Source organism: Ovis aries, chromosome 24 (genome assembly GCF_016772045.2).
Source record: "Ovis aries strain OAR_USU_Benz2616 breed Rambouillet chromosome 24, ARS-UI_Ramb_v3.0, whole genome shotgun sequence".
Taxonomy (NCBI): domain Eukaryota; kingdom Metazoa; phylum Chordata; class Mammalia; order Artiodactyla; family Bovidae; genus Ovis; species Ovis aries.
The window spans coordinates 19777037-19804792 of NC_056077.1; the positions used below are offsets into that span (position 1 = coordinate 19777037).

At 37.9% G+C, this 27756-nt stretch overlaps 1 protein-coding gene across 1 annotated transcript in view; it reads left to right on the top strand.

Moving 5' to 3' along the window:
* The window catches only part of LOC101113819 (phospholipid-transporting ATPase ABCA3-like), a 219732-nt gene that overhangs the window by 124592 nt on the left and 67384 nt on the right, over positions 1 to 27756 (top strand). The window contains exons 16-17 of the mRNA XM_060406324.1: positions 19491 to 19743; positions 19975 to 20179. Coding sequence (XP_060262307.1) covers positions 19491 to 19743; positions 19975 to 20179 — 458 coding nt within the window. The remainder of the gene's footprint in view (positions 1 to 19490; positions 19744 to 19974; positions 20180 to 27756) is intronic.

A 27756-nucleotide genomic window follows, 5' to 3' on the forward strand; every position in this document is an offset into this window, starting at 1 on the left:
GCATATCCCCTGAGGAAACCAAAAGTGAAAAAGACCCATGTATCCCTTTGTTCATTGCAGCACTATTTACATTAGCTAGGACATGGAAGCAACCTAGATGTCCATTGACGGATGAATGGATAAAGAAGTTGTGGTACATATACACAATGGAATATTACTCAGCCATAAAAAGGAACACATTTGAATCATTTCTAATGAAGTGAATGAATCTAGAGCCTATTATACAGAGTGAAGTATGTCAGAAAGAGAAACATAAATATCATATACTAACACATATATGCGAAATCTAGAAAGATGATACTGAATAATTTATTTGCAGGCCAGCAATGGAGAAGGCAATGGCAACCCACTCCAGTACTCTTGCCTGGAAAATCCCATGGACAGAGGAGCCTGGTAGGTGCAGTCCACGGGGTCGCACAGAGTTGGACACGACTGAAGTGACCTAGCAGCAATGGAGAAACAGACATAGAGAACAGACTTACAGACATGGGGAGAGGGTGCGATGTACAGAGAGTAACATGGAAACTTACATTATCATATGTAAAATAGAGAGCCAACGGGAATTTGCTTATGTCTCAGGAGACTCACAGGGGCTCTGTATCAACCTAGAGGGGTAGAATGGGGAAGAAGATGGGAGGGAGGGAATATATGTATACCTATGGTTATTCATGTTGTGTTTTGACAGAACAAAATTCTGTAAAGCAATTATCCTTCAATTTAAAAAATAAATAAATAAAATACATTTTCTTACCAAAAAAGGAATAAAATACTTAAGAATAAACTTAACCCAGGAGATGAAAGACATGTTTAATGACAAACCTTGCTGAAAGAAATTAAAGAAGATACAAATAAATGAAAAGATACTCTATATTCATAGATAAGCAGATTTAATATTGCTAAGGTGTCAATATTCCCCTCAAAACATTCAGTTTCAGTGCTGGCCCTATCAAAATCCAAGTTATTTGGAGGAAAGAGAATAGAAAAATCCTAAAATTCTTATTGAATCTCAAGAGACCTGAACAGAAAGTCTATTTTTTCCCATAGTTATTGAGATACAACTGACAAATGACGTTTTGTGTGTTCTAAGTATACAATGTGATGATTTTATATACATACATATTGCAAAATTACTGATGCAAAAGATTTGTTAATAAATCCATAACCTCAGCAAGTTACAATTTTTCATTGTGCGGTTATAACTTTAAAGGTCGGCTCTGTAGTAGTATACAACACAATATTGTTAACTATAGTCACTATGCTGTGCATTGGATTCCAGAACTTATAACAGGAAATTTGTACCCTGTGACATACATCTCCCCATTTCTCCCACCTCCCAGCCCAGGACCAGGAAATTACCATTTCTCTCTATAAATAGGTAGACATAAATCTTTATTCATTTATCTGTTGATACACAATCAGGTTGTTTCCATGCCTTGAATATTGTTAGTAATGCTGTGGTGAACATGGGGAGGGGTGCAGATATTTCTTTAAGACAGTGATTTTATTTCCTTTGGATATATACTCAGAAGTGTATATATCTACCATCGTAATATATCTTCCATAGTAATAATCATATGGTAGTTATCTTTTTAACTTTTTGAGGAACTTCCATAGTATTTTACATAGTGGCTATCCCACCTTATTTTGCTACCAATGGTATACAAGTGTTCTCTTTTTTTCACATTCTTGTCAGGACTTATCTCTTTTCTTTTATATGATAGCCATTCTGACAGATGTTAGGTGATAGTTTACTGTAATTTCGATTTATATTTCCCTGATGACTAGTGATGTTGAGCACATTTGCATATACCTGTTGACCGTGTATGCCTTCTTTAGAAAACTATCTATTTTGGTACTCTGCACATTTTTAAACTGAGTTAGTATTATTTTTCTATTGAGTTGTATGAATTCCTTTTGTATTTGGTATTTTAGCTTTTCATCAGATACATAGTTTGTGAATAATTTCTCCCATTCCTTAGATTGCTTTTCATTTTGTTGATTGTTTCCTTTGCTGTGTAGGAGTTTTTTAGTTTGATGTATTCTCACTTGTTTACTTTTGGTTTTGTTAATTGTGATTATGGTGTCATATCCAAAGTACCAATATAAAGAAGAATGTTGGGGAGGTTTTTCCTGTTTTCTTCTAGCAATTTTATAACTTCAACTTATTTTTAAATCCTTAATCAGTTTTGAGTTAATTTTGTGAATGTTGTAAAATAGGGGTCCAGATTCATTCTGCATGTGGGTATCTAGTTTTCCCAACACCGTTTATTAAGGGTCTTTTTCCCATTGAAATTCTTGGCTCCCTTGTTAATTATTACTTGAACACATATTCAAAGGTTTACATTTTTATAAAACACACACGTTTTCAACTTTTCATTGTTGAGTATGATGATGTCTTGGATTTGTGTTATTAACATATGCCCTTTATTGTTTTGGTATATTCCTTCTACAAAACTGCTGGACATTTCATCATGAAAGGATGCTGTATTTCATTAAATGTTTTTTCTTTCATCTGTTTAGTCCTTGGCAAACACTCTGTGTGTGGGTGTGTGTGTGTTGGGGGTACTCAGTGGTTGTAATGGCTATTGGAGTCCTAAGCAGTGCATCCGGTGAAACAGCTAGGAATCAGATCAGGCAGCCATGGAGTCTAGAGCATACACTTGGCTGTAGGTGCCACCTGCAACTGCCTATATAGTGAAGGACAGTTGTGGACATGTGCAGAATGATGGTGGCCAAGGAAGGTAGCAGGGGATGTGAACAGCTCTGGGCTCATTGGAACCTGTGGAATCCCTAGCTGTCAGCATGTTCTCCTATGGTGGCACACTCTCAACATGGTTATGCAGTTTAGAGTGGAAGCTGGTGACAGGGGTTGAATTAGGGGCAGGCAAGTGCATTGCTGGAGAGACTAGCTACAAGTGGGTTTGGTGGTACTGGCCTGTGACAGACAGCAGGGCCTGATCAAGTCAACAAGAAGCAAAAAAAAAGTGGCCTTGACTGTCCAATTTGTTGTTCAGTGAGTCAGTCGTGTCTGACTCTGCGACCTCATGGACTACAGCACAACAGGTTTCTCTGTCCTTCAATCTCTCCTGGAGTCTGCTCAAATGCATGTTCATTGAATCGGTGATGCCATCCAACCATCTCATCCACTGTCATCCCCTTTACCTCCTGCCTTCAATCTTTCCCAGCATCAGAGTCTTCTCTAATGAGTCTGCTCTTTGCATCAGATGGCCAAAGTATTGGAGCTTCAGCTTCAGCATCAGTCCATACAAAAAAGTTCAGGATTGATCTCCTTTAGGATCAGCTGGTTGGATCTCCCTGCACTCCAAGGAACTCTCAACAGTCTTCTCTAGCACCACAGTTCAAAACATCAATTCTTCAGCACTCAGCCTCTTTTATGCTTTAACTCTCACACCCGTAAATGACTACCGGAAAAGCTATAGCCTTGACTATACAGACATTTATTAGCAAAGTAATGTCTCAGCTTTTCAATTGTCTAAATATGCCATAGTTTTTCTTCAATAGCAAATGTCTTAGTTTCATAGCTTCAGTTGCTGTCTGCGGTGATTTTGGAACTCAAGAAAATTAAGTCTGTCACTGTTTCCATTTTTCCCCATCTATTTGCCAAGAAGTGATGGGACTGGATGCCATGATCTTAGGTTTTTGAATGTTGAGTTTTAAGCCAGCTTTTTCACACTCCTCTTTCACTTTCACCAACAGCCTCTTTAGTTCCTCTTTGCTTTCTGCCAATAAGTTGGTGTCATCTGCATATCTGAGGTTATTGATATTTGTCACAGCAGTCTTGATTCCAGCTTGAGTTTCATTCAGCAAGCATTTTGCATGAGGTAACCACATAGAAAAATAAGCAGGGTGACAATATACAGCCTTGATATACTCCTCTCCCAATGTTGAACCAGTTCGTTGTTCCATGTCTGGTTCTAACTGTTGCTTCTTGACCTGCATGTAGGTTTCTCAGGAGGCAGGTAAGGTGGTTTGGTATTTCCACCATTTTAAGAATTTTCCAGTTTGTTGTGATCCACCCAGTCAAAGGTTTTAGCATAGTCAATGAGGCAGAAGTAGATGTTTTTCTGGAATTTCCTTGCTTTTTCTATGATCCAATGGATGTTGGCAATTTGATGTCTGGTTCCTCTGCCTTTTCAAAATCAAGCTTGAATATCTGGAAGTTCTCAGTTCGCATACTATTGAAGCATAGTTTGTAGGATTTTGGATATTACCTAGATAGCATATGATATGAGTGCAATTGTGTGGTAGTTTTAATATTCTTTCACATTGCCCATCTTTGGGACTGGAATGAAAACTGACCTTTTCCAATCCTTTGGCCACTGCTGAGTTTTCCAAATTTTCTGACATATTGACTGCAGCACTTTAACCGTGTCATCTTTTAGGATTTTATTTTATTTTATTTTTGTTAGTATTCATCTGTTCCTTTTTTTTTTTTTTTTTGTATTGGTTTTGCCATACATCAACATGAATCCACCACAGGTTAATAGCTCAGCTGGAATTGTTTCACCTCCACTAGCTTTGTTCATAATAATGCTTCTTAATGCCCAGTTAGAACTGGACATGGAACAACAGACTAGTTCCAAATAGGAAAAGGAGTATGTCAAGGCTGTATATTGTCACCCTGCTTATTTAACTTATATGCAGAGTACATCATGAGAAACGCTGGACTGGAAGTAACACAAAATTGCCGGAAGAAATATCAATAACCTCAGATATGCAAATGACAACACCCTTATGGAAGAAAGTGAAGAGGAACTCAAAATCCTCTTGATGAAAGTGAAAGAGGAGAGTGAAAAAGTTGGCTTAAAGCTCAACATTCAGAAAATGAAGATCATGGCATCCGGTCCCATCACTCCATGGGAAATAGATGGAGAAACAGTGGAAACAGTGTCAGACTTTATTTGGGGGGGCTCCAAAATCGCTGCAGATGGTGATTGCAGCCATGAAATTAAAAGACGCTTACTCCTTGGAAGAAAAGTTATGACCAAACTAGACAGCATATTTAAAAGCAGAGACATTACTTTGCCAACTAAGGTCCATCTAGTCAGGGCTATGGTTTTTCCAGTGGTCATGTATGGATGTGAGAGTTGGACTGTGAAGAAGGCTGAGCGCCGAAGAATTGATGCTTTTGAATTGTGGTGTTGGAGAAGACTGTTGAGAGTCCCTTGGACTGCAAGGAGATCCAACCAGTCCATTCTGAAGGAGATCACCCCTGGGATTTCTTTGGAAGGAATGCTGCTTAAAGCTGAAACTCCAGTACTTTGGCCACCTCATGCGAAGAGTTGACTCATTGGAAAAGACTTTGATGCTGGGAGGGACTGGGGGCAGGAGGAAAAGGGGACAACCAAGGATGAGATGGCTTGATGGCATCACTGACTTGATGGACGCGAGTCTGAGTGAACTCCGGGAGCTGGTGATGGACAGGGAGGCCTGGCGTGCTGCAATTCATGGGGTCGCAAAGAGTCAGACGTGACTGAGCGACTGAACCGAATTGAACTAATGCCCACTCTAGGATGTTTGCCTCTAGGTGAGTGATCACTCCATCATGATTATCTAGATCATTTAGACTTTTTTTTTTTTTTTGCTGTTCTTCTGCATATTTTTGCCACCTCTTCTTAATATCTTCTGCTTCTGTTAGGTTCTTATCATTCTTTCTTTTATTCTGCCCATCCTTGCATGAAATGTTCCCTTGTTATCTCTAACTTTTGTGAGGAGATCTGTAGTCTTCCCCATTGTATTGTTTTACTCTATTTCTTTGTGTTGTTCACTTAGAAAGGGTTTCTTATCTCTCCTTGCTTTCCTTTGGAACTCTGCATCCAAATGGGTGTATCTTTCCTTTCTCCTTTACTTTTCACTCCTCTTCTTTTCTCAGCTATTTGTAAGTCCACCTTAGACAACCACTGTCCCTTTTTGCATGTCATTTCTTGGGGATGGTTTTGATCCACACCTCTTGTACAATGTTACAAACACCCAGTTCAGAGTTCTTCTGGTACTCTGCTATCAGATCTAATCCTTTGAATCTATTTGTCACTTCCACTGAATAATCATAAGGGATTTGATTTACATAATAGCTGAATGGCTTTGTGGTTTTCCCTACTTTATTCAATTTAAGTCTGAATTTTGCAATAAGGAGTTCATGATCTGAGCCACAGTCAGCTTCTGATCTTGTTTTTGCCGAGTCCAAAGCACTTCTCCAACTTCAGCTGCAAAGAATATAATCAATCTGATTTTTATATTGACCATCTGGTGATGTCTATGTTTAGAGTCATCTCTTGTGTTGTTGGAAGAGGGTGTTTGTTATGATCAGTGTGTTCTCTTGGCAAAATTCTGTTAGACTTTGCTTTCCTTCATTTTGTACTCTAAGGCCAAACTTTCCAGTTACTCCAGGTATCTCTTTAGTTCCTACTTTTGTATTCCAGTCCCCTGTGATGAAAGGACATTTCTTTTGGTGTTAGTTCTAAGACGTCTTGTAGATCTTTATAAAACCGTTCAACTTAACTTCTTTGGCATTATTGGTTGGGGCATAGACTTAGATTACTCGATATTGAATGGTTTGCCTTGGAAACAAATAGAGATCATTCTGTCGTTTTTCAGATTGCATCCAAGGACTGCATTTTGGACTCTTTTGTTGACTATTAGGGCAACTCTATTTCTTCTAAGCATTTCTTGCCCACAGTAGTAGATATAATGGTCATCTGTATTAAATTTACCCAATTTCATCCACTTCCTCTATTGATTTTTAAATGTCGATGTTCATTCTTGCCATCTCCTATTTGACCACTTCCAATTTACCTTGATTCATGGACCTAGCATTCCAGGTTCCTATGCAATATTGTCCTTGACAGCATTGGATTTTACTTTTACCACTAGACACATCCACAAATGGGCATCGTTTCTGCTTTGGCTCAGCCTCTTCATTCCTTTTGGAGCTACTTCTCCAATTTTCTCCAGTAGTATATGGAACACCTAATGACTTCAGAGGTTCATCTTTCAGTTTCATATCTTTTTGCCCTTTCATACTGTTCAAGGGGTTTTCAGGCTTCCCTAGTAACTCAGCTGATGAAGAATCCACCTGCAATGCTAGAGACCCCAGTTTGAGGCCTGGGTTGGGAAGATCCACTGGAAAAGGGATAGGCTACCCACTCCAGTATTCTTGGGCTTCCTTGGTAGCTCAGTTGGTAAAGAATCTGCCTGCAATGCAGGAGACCTGGATTCAATCCCTGGGTTGGGAAGGTCCCCTGGAGAAGGGAACAGCTAACTACTTCAGTATTCTGGCCTGGAGAATTCCATGGACTATATAGTCCATGGGGTCACAAAGAGTCAGACATGACTGAGAGATTTTCACTTTCACTTTCATGCGGTTCTAAAAGGAAGAGTGCTGAAGTAGTTTGCAAAATTCAGACTTAAATTGAAGAAAGCAGAGAAAACCACTAGGTCATTTAGTTCAGTTCAGTTCAGTCGCTCAGTTGTGACCAACTCTTTGCGACCCCATGAAGTACGGCACGCCAAGCCTCCCTGTCCATCACCAACTCCTGAAGTTCACTCAGACTCACGTCCATCAAGTTAGTGATGCCATCCAGCCATCTCATCCTCTATCACTCCCTTCTCCTCCTGCCCCCAATCGCTCCCAGCAACAGGGTCTTTTCCAATGAGTCAACTCTTTGCATGAGGTGGCCAAAGTACTGGAGTTTCAGCTTTAGCATCATTCCTTCCAAAGAAATCACAGGGCTGATCTCCTTCAGAATGGACTGGTTGGATCTCTTTGCAATCCAAGGGACCTCAAGAGTCTCCTCCAACACAGTTCTTTGGCACTCAGCCTTCTTCACAGCCCAACTCTCACATCCATACATGACCACTGGAAAAACCATAGCCTTGACTAGACAGACCTTTGTTGGCAAAGTAATGTCTGTGCTCTTCAATATGCTATCTAGGTTGATCATAACTTTTCTTCCAAGGAGTAAGCGTCTTTTAATTTCATGGCTGCAATCACCATCTGCAGTGATTTTGGAGCCCAAAATAATAAAGTCTGACACTGTTTCCACTGTTTCCCCAACTATTTCCCATGAAGTGATGGGACCAGATGCCATGATCTTCATTTTCTGAATACTGAGCTTTAAGGCAACTTTTTCACTCTCCTCTTTCACTTTCATCAAGAGGCTTTTGTGTTCCTCTTCACTATCTGCCATAAGGGTGGTGTCATCTGCATATCTGAGGTTATTGATATTCTCCCGGCGATCCTGATTCCAGCTTGTGCTTCTTCCAGCCCAGCATTTCTCATGATGTACTCTGCATATAAGTTAAATAAGCAGGATGACAATATACAGCCTTCACGTACTCCTTTTCCTATTTGGAACCAGTCTGTTGTTCCATGTCCAGTTCTAACTGTTGCTTCCTGACCTGCATATAGGTTTCTCAAGAGGCAGGTCAGGTGGTCTGGCATTCCCATCTCTTTCAGAATTTTCCACAGTTTATTGTGATCCACACAGTCAAAGGCTTTGGCATAATCAATAAAGCAGAAATAGATGTTTTTCTGGAACTCTCCTGCTTCTTCAATGATCCCCAGGTCCTGCTAATTGACTGACTGACATTGCAGGTCACTGATCTCCACGTCAGGGAAATTTCCCCAATGCAGGGCAGAGGTCCTGTTCCAAATTATGATTATTTTAACCCTTATATTTGGTGTGTTTTGACTACTTTTTTCTCTTGATCACATTTACAATATCTGGTAACTTTTAGTGAATACTGGACATTATGTTAAAATACTAGTCTGTAGAGGATTAAGCTAAGATTATCCTTCTGAGTGGCTTTATTTATTTATTTACTCAGTTATATTCAGGATAGCTGACATTTTTTTAATTTTTATTTTTACTTTATTTTACTTTACAATACTGTATTGGTTTTGCCATACATTGACATGAATCCACCACGGGTGTACATGCGATCCCAAACATGAACCCCCCTCCCACCTCCCTCCCCACAACATCCCTCTGGGTCATCCCCGTGCACCAGCCCCAAGCATGCTGTATCCTGCATCAGACATAGACTGGCGATTTGATTCTTACATGATAGTATACATGTTTCAATGCCATTCTCCCAAATCATCCCACCCTCTCCCTCTCCCTCTGAGTCCAAAAGTCCGCTATACACATCTGTGTCTTTTTGCTGGCAATTTACAAATTCAATGCAATCCCCATCAAGCTACCAGCAATATTTTTCACAGAACTAGAACAAATAATTTCAAGATTTGTATGGAAATACAAAAAACCTCGAATAGCCAAAGCAATCTTGAGAAAGAAGAATGGAACTGGAGGAATCAACTTGCCTGACTTCAGGCTCTACTACAAAGCCGCAGTCATCCAGACAGTATGGTACTGGCACAAAGACAGAAATATAGATCAATGGAACAAAATAGAAAGCCCAGAGATAAATCCACACACCTATGGACACCTTATCTTTGACAAAGGAGGCAAGAATATACAATGGAGTAAAGACAATCTCTTTAACAAGTGATGCTGGGGAAACTGGTCAACCACTTGTAAAAGAATGAAACTAGATCACTTTCTAACACTGCACACGAAAATAAACTCAAAATGGATTAAAGATCTAAATGTAAGACCAGAAACTATAAAACTCCTAGAAGAGAACATAGGCAAAACACTCTCAGACATAAATCACAGCAGGATCCTCTATGATCCACCTCCCAGAATTCTGGAAATAAAAGCAAAAATAAACAAATGGGATCTAATTAAAATTAAAAGCTTCTGCACAACAAAGGAAAATATAAGCAAGGTGAAAAGACAGCCTTCTGAATGGGGAGAAAATAATAGCAAATGAAGCAACTGACAAACAACTAATCCTGAAAACATACAAGCAACTTTTGCAACTCAACTCCAGAAAAATAAACGACCCAATCAAAAAATGGGCCAAAGAACTAAATAGACATTTCTCCAAAGAAGACATACGGATAGCTAACAAAAACATGAAAAGATGCTCAACATCACTCATTGTCAGAGAAATGCAAATCAAAACCACAATGAGGTACCACTTCACACCAGTCAGAATGGCTGCGATCCAAAAATCTGCAAGCAATAAATGCTGGATAGGGTGTGGAGAAAAGGGAACCCTCCTACACTGTTGGTGGGAATGCAAACTAGTGCAACCACTATGGAGAACAGTGTGGAGATTCCTTAAAAATTGCAAATAGAACTTCCATATGACCCAGCAATCCCACTTCTGGGCATACACACCGAGGAAACCAGAATTGAAAGAGACACATGTACCCCAATGTTCATCGCAGCACTGTTTATAATAGCCAGGACAGGATAGCTGACTTTAATAGGATTGAAGGGATATAATATTGATTTAGTCTTATAAGACCTGATCTATTGTATTTATCTTTACTCTTGGAATATAACTGCTCAAATATATCGGTTGAAAGACTGAGAGTATTTCCCAGATCTCTCTGTTCTTAGTGAGCCTTGAACTCTAGTTTTTCTCCCTGAATGAGATTTTTTTTTCTCCCTGATTCTTTACTTATTTCCCTCAACATTTTAAGGATAGTTTTACCTTCAATTTGTTAACCTTTCACCTTTTACTCTTAGGAATCAAGAAATGATTTTTTTTGTCAAAGTAGCATAAAGCAAGCTTCTCATTTTCTTTTCAGCTACTAAAACAAGAGCCATCCAGCATGTTCTGTACAAAAGCCACATGATATATGTTTTATTTTTATTTTTTTTGTTTTTTTTTATTTTTTAAATTTTAAAATCTTTAATTCTTACATGCGTTCCCAAACATGACCCCCCCACCTCCCTCCCCACAACATCTCTAGACTTCATAGTCCACATACAGTCTCTGTGTTCTCCCTCTTCCTCGTCCTCTTTCTTCTTCCTCCTCCTTGTCGTCCTCCTTCCATCTCCACCTCTTCCTTCCCTCCACATCCCTCTTCTTTTTTTCCTCTCTCTCTTCTTTCTTCTTCTCCACCTTCATCTTTTTTTATATTATTTTTCATCAATTAAAACTGTAAAAATAATTCTTAGCTTATGGACCATAAAAAATAAGCTTCATGTCTGATATGGCCCACGCTCTGAGACTGAGTATAAGGCTCACTTCTATCAGCTTCTCTATCTTGAATTTTTATACTGTGACTTCTTTGATAAGCTTGAAACTTCTGTTTTTTATTCTAAGCATCATGAAACATCTGTAAGTTCTTATTAACTGTAGTATTTTGCTCAACTTTCTGTGATGCTTCTCGACCTTCTATTTCTACAACTGTACAGAAGGGAAAAGTAGTATAAAACTTTTGACTAGGTGAGTTTTCTTTTTCTCTTAGGTCTTTGTATTTCCAAAGATAGTTGCTTTGCTAATTTTCTGATTGTTTCAACCATATTTGATATTATTCAAGCTTTCTAGTTTTTCTTAATAATGATTTGTTTTTCTTAATCGTAATGTTAGAAGTAGAAGTCCCTGCAAATAAGACATACAGATGGAAAAAAGGCACATGAAAAGATGCTTAACATCACTAATTATTAGAGAAATACAAATAAAAATTGCCATGAGATATCACATCAGTTCAGTTCAGTGGTTCAGTCATGTCTGACTCTTTGCGACCCTATGAATTGCAGCATCCCAGGGCTCCTTGTCCATCACCAACTCCCGGAGTTCACCCAAACTCATGTCTATTGAGTCGGTGATGCCATCCAGCCATCTCATCCTCTGTTATCCCCTTCTCCTCCTGCCCCCAATCCCTCCCAGCATCAGAGTCTTTTCCAATGAGTCAGCTCTTTGCATCAGGTGGCCAAACTACTGGAGTTTCAGCTTTAGCATCAGTCCTTCCAAAGAACACCCAGGACTGATCTCCTTTAGAATGGACTGATTGGATCTCCTTGCAGTCCAAGGGACTCTCAAGAGTCTTCTCCAACACCACAGTTCAGAAGCATGAATTCTTTGGCACTCAGCTTTCTACACAGTCCAACTCTCACATCCATACATGACTACTGGAAAAACCATAGCCTTGACTAGATGGACCTTTGTTGGCAAAGTAATGTCTCTGCTTTTTAATATGCTATCTAGATTGGTCATAACTTTCCTTCCAAGCAGTAAGCGTCTTTTAATTTCATGGCTGCAATCACCATCTGCAGTGATTTTGGAGCCCCAAAATAATAAACTCTGACACTGTTTCGACTGTTTCCCCATCTATTTCCCATGAAGTGATGGGACCAGATGCCATGATCTTTGTTTTCTGAATGTTGAGCTTTAAGCCAACTTTTTCACTCTCCGCTTTCACTTTCATCAAGAGGCTTTTTAGCTCCTCTTCACTTTCTGCCATAAGGGTGTTGTCATCTGCATATCTGAGGTTGATGATATTTCTCCCAGCAATCTTGATTCCAGCTTGTGTTTTTTCCAGTCCAGCGTTTCTCATGATGTACTCTTCATATAAGTTAAATAAGCAGGGTGACAATATACAGCCTTGACATACTCATTTTCCTATTTGGAACCAGTCTGTTATTCCTTATCCAGTTCTAACTGTTGCTTCCTGACCTGCATACAGGTTTCTCAAGAGGCAGGTCAGGTGGTCTGGTGTTCCCATCTCTTTCAGAATTTTCTACACTTTATTGTGACCCACACAGTCAAAGGCTTTGGCATAGTCAATAAAGCAGAAATAGATGTTTTTCTGGAACTCTCTTGCTCTTTCCATGATTCAGCATATGTTGGCAATTTGATCTCTTGTTCCTCTGCCTTTTCTAAAACCAGCCCTAACATCTGGAAGTTCACTGTTCACGTATTGCTGAAACCTGGCTTGGAGAATTTTGAGCATTGCTTTACTAGCGTGTGAGATGAGAGCATTTTTTGGCATTGCCTTTCTTTGGAATTGTAATGAAAACTGACCTTTTCCAGTCCTGTGGCCACTGCTGAGTTTTCCAAGTTTGCTAGCATATTGAGTGCAGCACTCTCACAGCAGCATCTTTCAGGTTTTGAAATAGCTCAGCTAGAGTTCCATCACCTCCACTAGCTTTGTTCATAGTGATGCTTTCTAAGGCCCACTTGACTTCACATTCCAGGGTGTCTGGCTCTAGGTGAGTGATCATGCCATCATGATTATCTGGGTCTTGAAGATCTTTTTTCTACAGTTCTTGCGTGTATTCTTGCCACCTCTTCTTAATATCTTCTGCTTCTCTTAGGTCCATACCATTCTTTCCTTTATCGAGCCCATCTTGCATGAAATGTTCCCTTGGTATCTCTAATTTTCTTGAAGAGATCTCTAGTCTTTCCCATTCTGTTGTTTTCCTCTGTTTCTTTGCATTGATCGCTGAGGAAGCCTTTCTTATTTCTCCTTGCTATTCTTTGGAACTCTGCATACAGATGCTTATATCTTTCCTTTTCTCCTTTGCTTTTCACTTCTCTTCTTTTCACAGCTATTTGTAAGGCCTCCCCAAACAGCCATTTTGCCTTTTTGCATTTCTTTCCCATGGGGATTGTCTTGATCCCTGTCTCCTGTACAATTCACGAACCTCCATCCATAGTTCATCTGGCACTGTATCTATCAGATCTAGTCCCTTAAATCTATTTCTCATTTCCACTGTATAATGATAAGGGATCTGATTTAGATCATACCTGAAAGGTCTAGTGGTTTTCCCTACTTTCTTCAATTTAAGTCTGAATTAGGCAATAATGAGCTCATGATCTGAGCCACAGTCAGCTCCCGGTCTTGTTTTTGCTGACTGTGTAGAGCTTCTCCATCTTTGGCTGCAAAGAATATAGTCAATCTGATTTCGGTGTTGACCATCTAGTGGTGTTTGCTATGACCAGTGTGTTCTCTTGGCAAAACTCTATTAGCCTTTGCCCTGCTTCATTCCGTATTTCAAGGCCAAATTTGCCTGTTACTTCAGGTGTTTCTTGACTTCCTACTTTTGCATTCTAGTCCCCTATCATGAAAAGGACATCTTTTTTTGGGTGTTAGTTCTAAAAGGTCTTGTAGGTCTTCATAGAACTGTTCAATGTCAGGTTCCTCAGCATTACTGGTTGGGGCATAGACTTGGATTACTGTGATATTGAATGGTTTGCCTTGGAAAAGAACAGAGATCATTTTGTAGTTTTTGAGAGTGTGTCTAAGTACTGCATTTTGGACTCTTTTGTTGACCATGATGGCTACTCCATTTCTTCTAAGGGATTCCTGCCCACAGTAGTAGATATAATGGTCATCTGAGTTAAATTCACGCATTCCAGTCCATTTTAGTTTGCTGATTCCTAGAATGTTGACATTCAATCTTGCCACCTCCTGTTTGACCACTTGTAATTTGCCTTGATTCATGGACCTAACATTCCAGGTTCTTATGCAATATTACTCTTTACAGCATTGGACCTTGCTTCTATCACCAGTCACATCCACAACTGGGTATTGTTTTTGCTTTGGCTCCATCCTTTCATTCTTTCTGGAATTATTTCTCCACTGATCTCCAGTAGCATATTGGGCACCTACCGACCTGGGGAGTTCCTCTTTCAGTATCCTATCATTTTTGCCTTTTCATAGTGTTCATGGGGTTCTCAAGGCAAGAACACTGAAGTGGTTTGCCATCGCCTTCTCCAGTGGACTACATTCTGTCAGACCTCTCCACCATGACCCTCCCATTGGATGACCCCACACAGCATGGCTTAGTTTCATTGAGTTAGACAAGGCTGTGGTCCATGTGATTAGATTGACTAGTTTCCTGTGATTATGGTTTCAGTGTGTCTGCCTTCTGATGCCCTCTCGCAACACCTACCATCTCACTTGGGTTTCTCTTACCTTGGATGAGGGGTATCTCCTCATTGGCCACCCCAGAAGGACAGAAATGGTGTGGAGATAACAGAAGCTAAAGTTATTAAGAAAAGTTGGCAAGAATACACAGAAAAACTGTATAAAAAGATCTTAATGACCCAGATAAGCACGATGGGCCAGATAAGCACGATGGTGTGATTACTTGCCTAGGGTCAAACATTCTGAAGTGTGAAGTCAAGGAAGTCTTAGGAAGAATCACTATGAACAAAGCTAGTGGACATGATGGAATGACAGCTGAGTTATTTCAAATCCTTAAAGATGATGCTGTTAAAGTGTTAAATTCAACACACTAGCAAATTTGGAAAACTCAGAAGTGGACATAGGACTGGAAAAGTCTGTTTTTGCTCCAATCTCAAAGAAAGGCAGTGCAAAAGAATGTTCAAACTACCACATAATTGGACTTATTTCACATGCAAGGAAGGTCATGCTCAAAATTCTCCAATCTAGGCATCAACAATACATAAACTGAGAACTTCCAGATGTACAAGCTGGATTTAGAAAAGGCAAAAGAACCAGGGATCAAACTGCCAACATCTGTTGGATCATAGAAAAAGCAAAATAATTCTAGAAAACCATTGACTTTTGCTTCATTGAGTATGCTAAAGCCTTTGACTATGTGGATTGCAACAATCTGTGGAAAATTCTTAAAGAGATGGGAATACTGGGCCACCTTACCTGCCTCCTGAGAAAACTATATGCAGGTCAAGAAGCAACAGTTAGAATCAAACATGGAACAATGGACTGATTCAAAATGGGAAAAGAGTACATCGAGGCTGTATATTATCACCCTGCTCATTTAGCTTATATGCAGAGTGAATCATGAGAAATGCCCACCTGGATGAAGCACAAGCTGGAATCAAGACTGTTGGGAGAAATATCTATAACCTCAGATAGGCAGATGACAGTCCTCCCAACCTTTATGGCAGAAAGAAAAGAGGAACTAAAGAGCCTCTTGATGAAAATGAAAAAGGAGAATGGAAAAGCTGGCTTAAAACTCAACATTCAAAAAACTAAGATCATGGCATCCAGTCCCATCACTTCATAGCAAATAGATGAGAAAACAATGGAAACAGTGACAGACTTTATTTTTTTGGATTCCAAAATCACTACAGATGGTGACTGCAACCATGAAATTAAAAGATGCTTGCTCCTTGGAAGGAAAGCTATGACAAACCTAGAGAGCATATTCAAAAGCAGAGACATCATCACTTTGCAGACAAACATCCATATAGTGAAAGCTATGATTTTTCCAGTAGCCATGCATGGACGTGAGAGTTGGACCATAAAAATGGCTGAGCACCAAAGAACTGATGGTTTTGAACTGTGGTGCTAGAGAAGACTCTTGAGAATCCTTTGCACTGCAAGGATATCAAACCAGTCAATCCTAAAGGAAATCAACCCTCCATATTTATTGAAAGGACTGATGCTGAAGTTCCAATACTTTGGCCACCTTATGCTAAGAGATGACTCACTAGAAAAGACCCTGATGCCGGGAAAGATTGAAGGCAGGAGGAGAAGGGGACGACAATAGAATGAGATGGTTGGATGGCATCACCTACTCAATGGAGATGAGTTTGAGCAAGCTCCAGGAGATGGTGAAGGACAGAGAAGCCTGGCAAGCTACTCCATGGGGTTGCAAAGAGATGGACACAACTGAGTGACTGAACAATAACAGCAGCCACTATGGAGAACAGTACAGAGATTCCTTAAAACACTAAAAATAGAGCTACCATTTGACCCTGCAATCCCACTCTTGGGCATATACTAAGATAAAAACATGTTTCAAAAGGATACATGCATCCCTATATTCGTTGCAGCACTATTTACAATGGCCAAAACATGGAAGCAAACTAAATGTTGCTTCAGCAGTTCAGTTCAGTTCAGTCGCTCAGTCATGTCTGACTCTTTGCGACCCCATGAATTGCAGCATGTCAGGCCTCCCTGTCCATCACCAACTCCTGGAGTTCACTCAGACTCACACCTATCGAGTCAGTGATGCCATCCGGCCATCTCATCCTCTGTCATCCCCTTCTCCTCCTGCCCCAAATCCCTCCCAGCATCAGAGTCTTTTCCAATGAGTCAACTAACTCTTCCCATGAGGTGGCCAAAGTACTGGAATTTCAGCTTTAGCATCATTCCTTCCAAAGAAACCCCAGGGCTGATCTCCTTCAGAGTGGGCTGGTTGGATCTCCTTGCAGTCCAAGGGACTCTCAAGAGTCTTCTCCAACACCACAGTTCAAAAGCATCAGCAGAGGAATGTATAAAGAAGATGTGGTGGATATATACAGCAGGATATTACTCAACCATTAAAAAGTATGAAATAATTCCATTTGCAGCAACATGGATGAATCTAGAGATTATCATACTGAGTGAAGTCAGAGAAACAGAAATATCGTATAGTATCCTTTATATGCAGAATCTAAAAAGAAATGATATAAATGAATTTATTTACAAAACAGAAACAGACTCATAGACTTAGAGAATGAACTTATTCCTCCATGAGGAAGAATGTGGAGAAGAGATAGTTAGGGAGTTTAGGATCGACATATACACTCTGCTATATTTAAAATGGATAACCAGCAAGATCCTACTGTAGATCACAGGGAACTTTGCTCACTGTTATGTGTCAGTCTGGATGGGAAGGGAGTTTGGGGAAGAATGTATACATGTATATGTATGGCTGAATCCCTTTGTTGTCCACCTGAAATTGTCACAACATTGTTAGTAGGGTACATTCCAATATAAAATAAAAAGTTCAAAGTGCAAAAAATAAAGAAGTGGAAGTAAAGAAGTCCTTACAAATCAGTTTGGGTACTGACAGGTTGAAGGAGGAAAAGAAGTTTGAGAGAATTAATACTGAGTGAAATACATTTTCTCGGTGAAATTTAGCTAAAATGTGTAAAGTGTATGTGGATTGTTAACAGAATGAAGATTTTTCCATGTATTTTTATTTTTTAATTAAATAGAGTTGATTTACAATATTGTGTTAGGTTCAGGTGTACAGCAAAGTGATTCTTTTCTGTTACAGGTTATTGCATGATAGTGGATATATTTTTCTGTGCCATATCTTTGTTTTTTGTTTATTTAACATTTCAAGGTGCGCATCTCTTAATCGCATACTCCTAGTTTATTCCTCCCCCTTTCTTCTTTGGTAGCCATACGTTTTTGTTTTTGTTTTTGTTTTGTCTATGTGTCTGTTTCTGTTTTGCAAGTTCATTTGTAGTATTTTTTAGATTTTGTATATAAGGGATATCATAGTATTTACTTTTGTCTGACTTCATTTAGTATGATAGTCACTAGGTCCATCCATGTTGCTGTAAATGGCATTATTTCATTCTTTTTATGGCTGAATGATTAAGGATTAATATTCTTTATCCGTTTATTTGTTGATGGACACTTAGGTTTCTTCTGTGCCTTGGCTATTATGAAATAGCAGTGCTATTTACATTCAATTCAGTTCAGTCACTCAGCCGTGACCAACTCTTTGCAACCCCATCAACCACAGCATGCCAGGCCTCCCTGTCCATCACCAATTCCTGGAGTCCACCCAAATCCGTGTCCATCCAGTCGATGATGCCATCCAACCAGCTCATCCTCTGTCATCCCCTTCTCCTGCCCTCAATCTTTCCCGGCATCAGGGTCTTTTCCAATGAGTCAGCTCTTCGCATGAGGTGACCAAAGTATTGGAGTTTCAGCATCAACATCAGTCCTTCCAATGAACACCCAGGACTGATCTCCTTTAGGATGGACTGGTTGGATCTCCTTGCAGTCCAAGGGACTCTCAAGAGTCTTCTCCAACACCACAGTTCAAAAGCATCAATTCTTCGGCGCTCAGCTTTCTTCACAGTCCAACTCTCACATCCATACATGACCACTGGAAAAACCATAGCCTTGACTAGACAGAATCTTTTTGGCAAAGTAATGTCTCTGCTTTTTAATATGCTGTCTAGGTTGGTCATAACTTTCCTTCCAAGGAGCAAGCATCTTTTAATTTTGTGGCTGCAATCACCATCTTCAGTGATTTTGGAGCCCCCCAAAATAAAGTCTGACACTGTTTCCACTGTTTCCCCATCTATCTGCCATGAAGTGATGGCACCGGATGCCATGATCTTAGTTTTTGAGACATTGGGATGCATTTGTCTTTTTAAAATAGAGTTGTCATCTTTTCTGAATATATGCCTAGGAGTGGAATTGCCGGATCGTATGGCAACTCTATTTTTAATTTTTAAAGGAACTTCTTTACTATATTCCATAATGGCTACATCAATATACTTTCCCACCAACAGTGTAAGAAGGTTCCCTTTTATCCATACCCTCTCCAGCATTTATTGGAGAAGGAAATGGCAACCCACTCCAGGATTCTTACCTGGAGAATCCCATGGACAGAGGAGCCTTGCAGGCTATAGTCCAGGGGGTCACAAAGAGTTGGACACGACTTAGCAATTAAACCACCACCTCCAGCATTTATTATTTGTAGACTTTTTGAAGAATAAAATTCTTAAGTTAAATGGTCAAACCTTGTCAGAGCTATTGCAGGAATGGAAAAAAAAAATATTAGGCGAGTAAAATTATTTGGTTTGCCCTCTCTAAAATCCATAGTTAATGATCTATATTGCATGTTCAACCCATGATCGGTATTATGTTCTCATTCCAGGTGATCTGAAGGCCTATTTGGTGGGTAATCAAAAATGCATTTACTCATGCATTATTGCATTTTCCATTGAGGTTAATGGAAGTGAAAATATAGTTAAATTTTGGTTCAACAATGAGGCATACCATTCATCACCATTATCTCTGGCTGTATTAGACAATGTTATTTTTATGTCACTTTCTGGCCCTGATGCTTCCATTACAGTCATCAACAAACCTCAGCCTGCACGTTCCGCTTTTGGTGGACCTGAATATTCGTATGTATACTCTTTTCATTGAACTTGAAGTTTAAGCTTTAAATAGATCCCTTCTTCCCTTTCCAACTGTGTATTTTATTAAAAGTTAATTTAAAAGTGAATTAAAATAGTAAAATAGCTGCTAATAATAATATAATTTATAATAAATTAATAATTAAATTTATCATTAAAAATAAATATTTCCCACTGTATTGCTTTACCAATGTGTCCTCTTTATTCATTCTTTTGTAGAGCAATGACAGGAACACAAGTAGCCTTAAATTTGTATTTTGGTGTGAGTATTCTTGTCAGTGGCTTTTGTCTCCTGACGGTGAATGAGAGAGTCACTAAGGCAAAGCACATTCAGTTTTTGAGTGGGGTTTATGCCCTTAATTTCTGGCTCTCTGCTCTGCTATGGGACTTCCTCATCTTCTTCATTTCCTGCTGCTTACTATTGGTGAGTGTCACACCAAGTATTTTAAGAGTTCATTTTCTGTTAAACACCAGAGGATTCTTATATGGCTAATATTAATTTAAATATACATCTCTCAAGAAAGATAAAAGTTCTTTGGCTCATACTTTGTGGAATGCATCTCATAGTGAAATTTTTCTATTTTCTATTACTTTTTAATAAAATATTACTGTCTGCTGAAACATAAAGGTGTCTCTTGATCTGGCTTCTTATCTGCTTTCTCTCCCATATGTAGTCAGCCCAAAGCTTCTACAATTATTGAAGGATATAATATGCACACTAGAAGACCAGTCCCATATTGAACAAAACAAATACTTTAAAATTTTTCCTTCTGGTCCTGGTGTTTTCCCATCTTATTATCTGTTGTAATTATTTATTATAAAAGAGATCTTATGCTCAGTTTTTACAGTTTCCCTCAAGAGATTTTTTAATTTTATGCCATCAACTGTTTAAATTTTATGTTTCTGTTTTTGGATATTTAAATGTTGAACAGATAATGAAGAGCTATTGAAACTTTTATTACTAAAAGCAAAATTAGGAGGATTTTTGGTCTGTTTATGCTTGTTGCTTTCCTCTCTCTTTATACCTGGTGTCTTCTCCACAGCCATATTTCTATCCTATGAGAAGGTCAATGAGCCACTGCTATGAAAGTTAAAACAAATCTGTTTGTTTAAGAGAGATGTACTGGCTGTAGAGTTGGAATGTTGTAACTTTTGGTTCTAAGGAATAGCTAGGCTACTACATGTTTAAAAAGTAAAAGGATTAGAGGCTTAAGGTGGTATGGAGAGCTCCAGGGTAGAGAGGAAAACCTGATGTTTTTCTCTTTGTCATATGCACTACTGTAGCCAAGGGGCTCAATGCTACCTTCCTCTCATGGTTTGCAGATAGCCACTTACCAACTTTTTGAGGCCACTAGTTATTTTTGTTACTACATGAACTAACTGGGGGAGCTAATGCAGATATTACCTCATGCGCCATAATTTCCCTCCTCCATTTGCTGCCAATACTTACTCCTCACCCTATGCATACATTGCACAAATTCTAAAACTTACTTATTTTAAAAAATTTCCGATTGCTTTAGCTACATTCCACAGCTATAATATGTTATTTTATAAATCACTAATTTCCAAATATTTTCTAATTTCTAAAATACCTTTGAACTGTGAGGTTTTCTAGAAATGTATGATTTTATTTCTAAGCAGTTTGAAAGTATATTCATAGCTTAATACCACTTTTCTTGGAGATTATATGAATATTTTCAATTATTTGAAATATATTTCATGATCCAGCATGTGGTAAAAATTTTATAAATATTTTATGTGTATTTGATAAGAAAATATACTTGTGATTTCCAAAGGGGAGAGATAAGAAGGGAAGGAAACATTAAGATTTTAACAGATACAAACTACTATTCACAAATGAGATAAACAATAAGGATATACTGTATAGCATAGGGAATTATAGGCATGGTAATAACCTGTAATGGGTACAATCTGCAAAAATACTGAATCACTGTGCTGTACATTTGAAACTAACATAATATTGTAAATAAACTACACTTTAATAACAAGACTTTGTCTCCCACTGTTATTGAGGGCATTATTCTATGTAGTCAATTTTGCTCATTGAGGGGCTCTTCTCACTACTGTTACTGACATTTTCAGTCAGTTCAGTTCAGTCACTTAGTCATGTCTGACTATTTGCAACCCCATGGACTGCAGCATGCCAAGCCTCCCTGTCCATCACCAACTCCTGGAGTTTACTCAGACTCATGTTCATTGAGCCAGTGATGCCATCCAACCATCTCATCCTCTGTTGTCCCTTTCTCCTCCCACCTTCAATCTTTCCCAGCATCAGGGTCTTCTCAACTGAGTCAGCTCTTCACATCAGGTGGCCAAAGTATTGGAGTTTCAGCCTCAAAATCAGTCCTTCCAGTGAATATTCAGGACTGATTTCCTTTAAGATTGACTGGTTTGATCTCCTTGCAGCCCAAGGGACTCTCAAAAGTCTTCTCCAACACCATAGTTCATTTACCTACTTGTTTCTATTTTCTGTAACATTTTGATATAGTTTGAAATTTTGCTTCATGTAATTTTCTTTGTGGAATGGGTATATTGATGTGTGCATACATATTTAGATTTGTATTTTCCTGGTGGGTTAACCCTTTTATCACTGTCATTTTCCCCTTTTCAATGTACTGATATCCTAGCCTTAAATTATACTTTTTTGGCAATAGCATAGCCACTTTGATCATTGTTTTTTTTGGTATATTTTTCCATCTTTTTATATTCAAATTTTCTGGGTCTTTATATTTAAAGTATCTATATAAAGTTTGTGGGGTTTTTTTCAGGCTAACAATCTAGCTTGGTACATTCTAAGAAGTTTGGGCTTATGGCATCATCTTATTTTTTTCTATTTAAATAATCTATTTTTATTTCCTCTTTCTCCCTTTTTTCTGCTCTTTATTAACTTGTGTTAATGCTTCTTTTAGTGACTGCCTTAAAAATTAACACACACATTTGGTTAATTACAAGCTATTGCTTTTACTACTTCTCTAACAGTGCTAAGATCTTGTAGCCTTATCATTTCAATGACTCCCTCTGACTTTTTGCATTACTATAATAAGACATTTTCATTTCTACATACCCAAAAGGTATTATCACTTTTTATGCAGTAAATAGTCACGCTTGTTCATAGAGTTTTTTTTTAATTGCTCTGCATTTTTATTCTGAAATTTTACATGACATCAGTTTTCTCTTCCTGAAGAACTTCTTATGATAGTTTCTTTAGGAAAGTTATGATGACATAAAAGCTTAGATTTTATTTGCATGGAAATTATTTCATTTTCTTTACCTTTTGAAGAATATTTTCCTGAATTTTCCCCTCCTATATTTTAATAATATTCCAATGTCTCATGGCTTGCTTCCATCAGTTTTTAAGAAGTCAGTTTTGGTATTTTTACCACTACTACTCTTTGGAATGTAATATATCATTTTTCCTCACGATTTTTAAAGAGATTTCTCCTTTTCACTTAGATTTTTATCCTTATTACTATATTTATTGCTATACTGGGGGGGGGGTATTACCCTGCTTGGAGTGCTCAGAGCTTCCTGAATTGGAAGTTTGGTGAGAATTAACTGTTTAAAATAAACTTACACAACCTCTGAGAAACAGTTTTAGACCTATAGCAGTTGCTCTTTAGAATGCCCAAAAAAGGAAAAGTCACATTCAAAATAGTAGGAAATTTTATTGCATTTTGACTGGCCCTTGACTCAGCCCCTTCCTCCTGCAGCATCATCTTGATCTATAGGAGATGGCAATCCCGTTGCTAGTTATCTCTCTCAAAGTGAAGGAAGTAGAACATACTTTACTTACAACATTCTGACCTGTCTTGAGAATGTTAAAAGAATTGGTCTCTGTCTAGCCTAACTTGGATCTCAGATGGAAAGGGATGAAGGAGGGATGGATTGGGAGTTTGGAATTAGCAGATGCAGCCTATTACACATAGAGTGGATAAACAAAAAAGTCCTACTGTATAGCACAGGGAACTATATTCAATATCTTGTAATAAACCATAATGAAAAAGAATATTGAAAAGTACATACATTTATGTATCACTGAATTATCTGTATAGCAGAAATTAACACAGCATTGTAAATCAACTATATTTCAATTTTTTAAAATGTATTGGAATTTCCCTGGTGGTCCAGTGATTAAGAATCTGCCTTGCAATGCAGGGGATGCAGGTTCAATCCCTGGTTGGGGAACTAAGATCCCACATGCTGTGGAACAACTAAGTATGTGCTGCAACTACTGAGCCCATGCACAACCAGAGAGTCCATGCACCACAACAAAAGTTTCTGCATGACACAACAGAGCCAAATAAATAATAAGTATTAAAAACTGTATTAAATATGCTCAAGAGCTAAAGGAAAATACAAAGAACCAAAAAAATTAAGAACGTGATATATGAGCAAAATAAAAATAATAACAAACAGAAACTGTAATAATAAACCAAATTCTGGAGCTAAAATATATAATAACTGGTTGAGAAAAACCCTGAAGGATTTCAACAGAAGATTGAACAAGCAGGATGAAGAATTAGCAAGCTTTAAGAAAACTGAAATTACCAAGTTGAAAGAGCAGGAGGAAAAAGTAATGGCAAAAAGTAAAACAGGCCTCAGAGAATTGTGGAGTTCCATCAACTGGATCAATTACACATAATGGGAGTCCCATGAAAAGATATTATTTAAGGAAATAATGCCTGAAAACTTCCCAAATTTGATGAAGGACATGAATCTAAAACCCCAAGAATCTCAAAAAATAGCATGTAAGAAATAATCAAACAAGACCCATACTGAGAAACATGATAATTAAACTGCTGAAATTAAAAGACAAGGAGAGGATATTCCAAGTGAGAAGTAACTCCCTGTGTGTAAATAATCCTGAATAATATTAATAAATAATATTACTAATCAATTTCTTAGTAAAGATTTTAGAGGCCAGAAAGCAGTGGGATGACCTATTGAAAATATTGAGAAAGAAAAAGTGTCACTGAAGAATTCTATATCCAGCAAGCTGTTTTTCTAAAACAAGGAAGAAATTAAAACATTTTCAGATAAATTAAAGCTGAGGGACAACTAGGAACTCCGAGATCAAGGTACTGATTGATTTGTTTCCTAATGAGAACTCTCTTCATGGCTTGCAGATGGCCACCTTCTCACTACATCCATACATGGGAGGGAGAGAGAGAGTGGTCTCTCATCTTTCTTCTTCTTCTAAGGACATTATCCCATCATGGAAGCCCCACACTCATGACCTCATCTAAATCTAATTACATCCCAAATACAACCATATTGGGACTTAGAGGCTTCAAGATATAAGCTGGCAATATGAGGTGGGGAGACATAGCATTCATCCATAACACTGAAAAAAATTTTTGTTTGCCGCTCCACTTTTCTACAGGTTTTAAAAGAAAAATGTATAAAAATAGTTACAAATCCATATTAGTGGTTTACAATGTATAAAAATGTAAGTTGTAATATGAATAACAAAGAGTTGGAAGGAGTTGTATAGTAGTAGTACTTTTATGTGTTATTAAAGTTAGGATGGTATCAATTCAAATTGGATTATTATAATTTAGTATGTTATATGTAACTAATGATACAAAGGAAATAGCTATAGATTACACACAAAAGTAAAAGACAAGGGATTCAAAATATGTCAATAGAAGAAAACTGAATAAAAAAGAAGACAGCAACAGAGAAACTGAGGGACAAAAATGAGTTACTTAAAAAATAGGAAAATGACAAAAGTAAGCCCTTATCGATAATTATTTTAAATTTAGATGGATTAAACTGCCCAATCAAAAAGCGTGTATGAAAAATTGATTAAGATAAATGATTTAACTATATGTTGTCTTAAAAAACTCATTTAGATCTAATGAATAAAAGAAAGAAAAAGCTGAAAGTGAAAAAGTGGAAAAAGATATTCCATGCAAATAGTAAACAAAAGGGAGCTGAAGTAGCTATACTAATATCAGACAAAATAGACTTTATGTTCAACACTGTTGAAAGAGATAAAGAAGGGTAGTATCTAGTGATAAAAGGAGAAAATCACCCTAAATAGCTAAAACAATTTTGAAAAAGAACAAAGTTGTAGTACTCACTCTTCCTAATTTCAAAACTTACTACAAAGCTACTGTAATCAAAAGAATCTGGTACTAGTGGGACAGAACCACTAGTAACCAATGGGACAGAAATAAAACCCAGAAATAAACTCTTTCATATATGATCAAATGATTTCTGACAAGAGTTCCAAGACTATTCAACGGGTGCAGAAGAGCCTTTCAACAAATGATGGTGGGAAAACTGCATATTCACATATAAAAGAATGAAATTAGATCCTTATCTTATACTGTATAAAGATGTATTTGTATGACAGTAATAACACAGGTAAGGGGGTAGGGAGCAGAGCTATACTGTAACAAATTTTTTCTACACTATTGGTATTAAACTGGTATTAATCTGGGGAAAAAATTTAAAATGGATAAAGTTCTAAATGTAAGAGCTAATACTGTAAGATTTTTAAAAGAAAACAAAGGGGAAAAATTTTATAACATTGGATTGGCAGTGGTTTCTTGGATGTGATAGCAAAAGCACAAGCAGAAGAAAGAAAAAGATAAGTTAATTGGACATCATGAAAACTAAGAAAACACATAAATCAAAGGGCATTGTCAACAGAGTGAAAAGGCAATCCACAATATGGAAGAAAATATTTAACATTTTATACCTGCTAAGGTATTAATACCCAGAATATATAAGGAATTCCCCCAAATTAACAATAACTCCAACAAACCCAATTCAAAAATGAGCTAGAGCTTGAGTAGACATTTCTCCAAAGAAGGCCCATAAGAGCATGTAAAGATGCTTGACATCAGTAATCTTTAAGGAAGTGCAAACCAAAAACAGTAATGAGATGCTCCTTTATACCTATTCAGATGATTACTATCAAAAAGAGAAAATGACAAGTGTTAGGAAGGATGTGGAGAAACTGGAATACTGTGCACTAATTGTGGGAATCTAAAATGATGAAGTGAAAAGAAGTCGCTCAGTCGTGTCCGACTCTTGAAGCTGCTGCGGAAAACAGCTTCACACATCCTCAAAAAAATAAACAGCATTACCATATGAGTTAGCATTTTCACTAACAGTGGAATTCCAAAAGAATTGAAAGCAGAAACATTTGTACATCATTGTTCATAGCAACATTATTCACAAGAGCCAACTAGTAGAACCAACTCAAGTGTTCACTGATGAAAACATGGATAAATAAATATGATATATGCATACAATGGAATATTATTCAATCTTTAAAAGCATTGAAGTTTTTTTTTTTCCAAAGAGCAATGTGTTTATTTTTTTTTCCACTGTATATTCTTTTTTTTTTTTTTTAGTTTTTTATTTTTTAAATTTTAAAATCTTTAATTCTTACATGCATTCCCAAACATGAACCCCCCTCCCACCTCCCTCCCCATAACATCTTTCTGGGTCATCCCCATGCACCAGCCCCAAGCATGCTGCATCCTGCGTCAGACATAGACTGGCGATTCAATTCACATGATAGTATACATGTTAGAATGTCATTCTCCCAAATCATCCCACCCTCTCCCTCTCCCTCTGAGTCCAAAAGTCCGTTATACACATCTGTGTCTCTTTCCCTGTCTTGCATACAGGGTCGTCATTGCCATCTTCCTAAATTCCATATATATGTGTTAGTATACTGTATTGGTGTTTTTCTTTCTGGCTTACTTCACTCTGTATAATCGGCTCCAGTTTCATCCATCTCATCAGAACTGATTCAAATGAATTCTTTTTAACGGCTGAGTAATACTCCATTGTGTATATGTACCACAGCTTGCTTATCCATTCATCTGCTGATGGACATCTAGGTTGTTTCCATGTCCTGGCTATTATAAACAGTGCTGCGATGAACATTGGGGTACATGTGTCTCTTTCAATTCTGGTTTCCTCGGTGTGTATGCCCAGAAGTGGGATTGCTGGGTC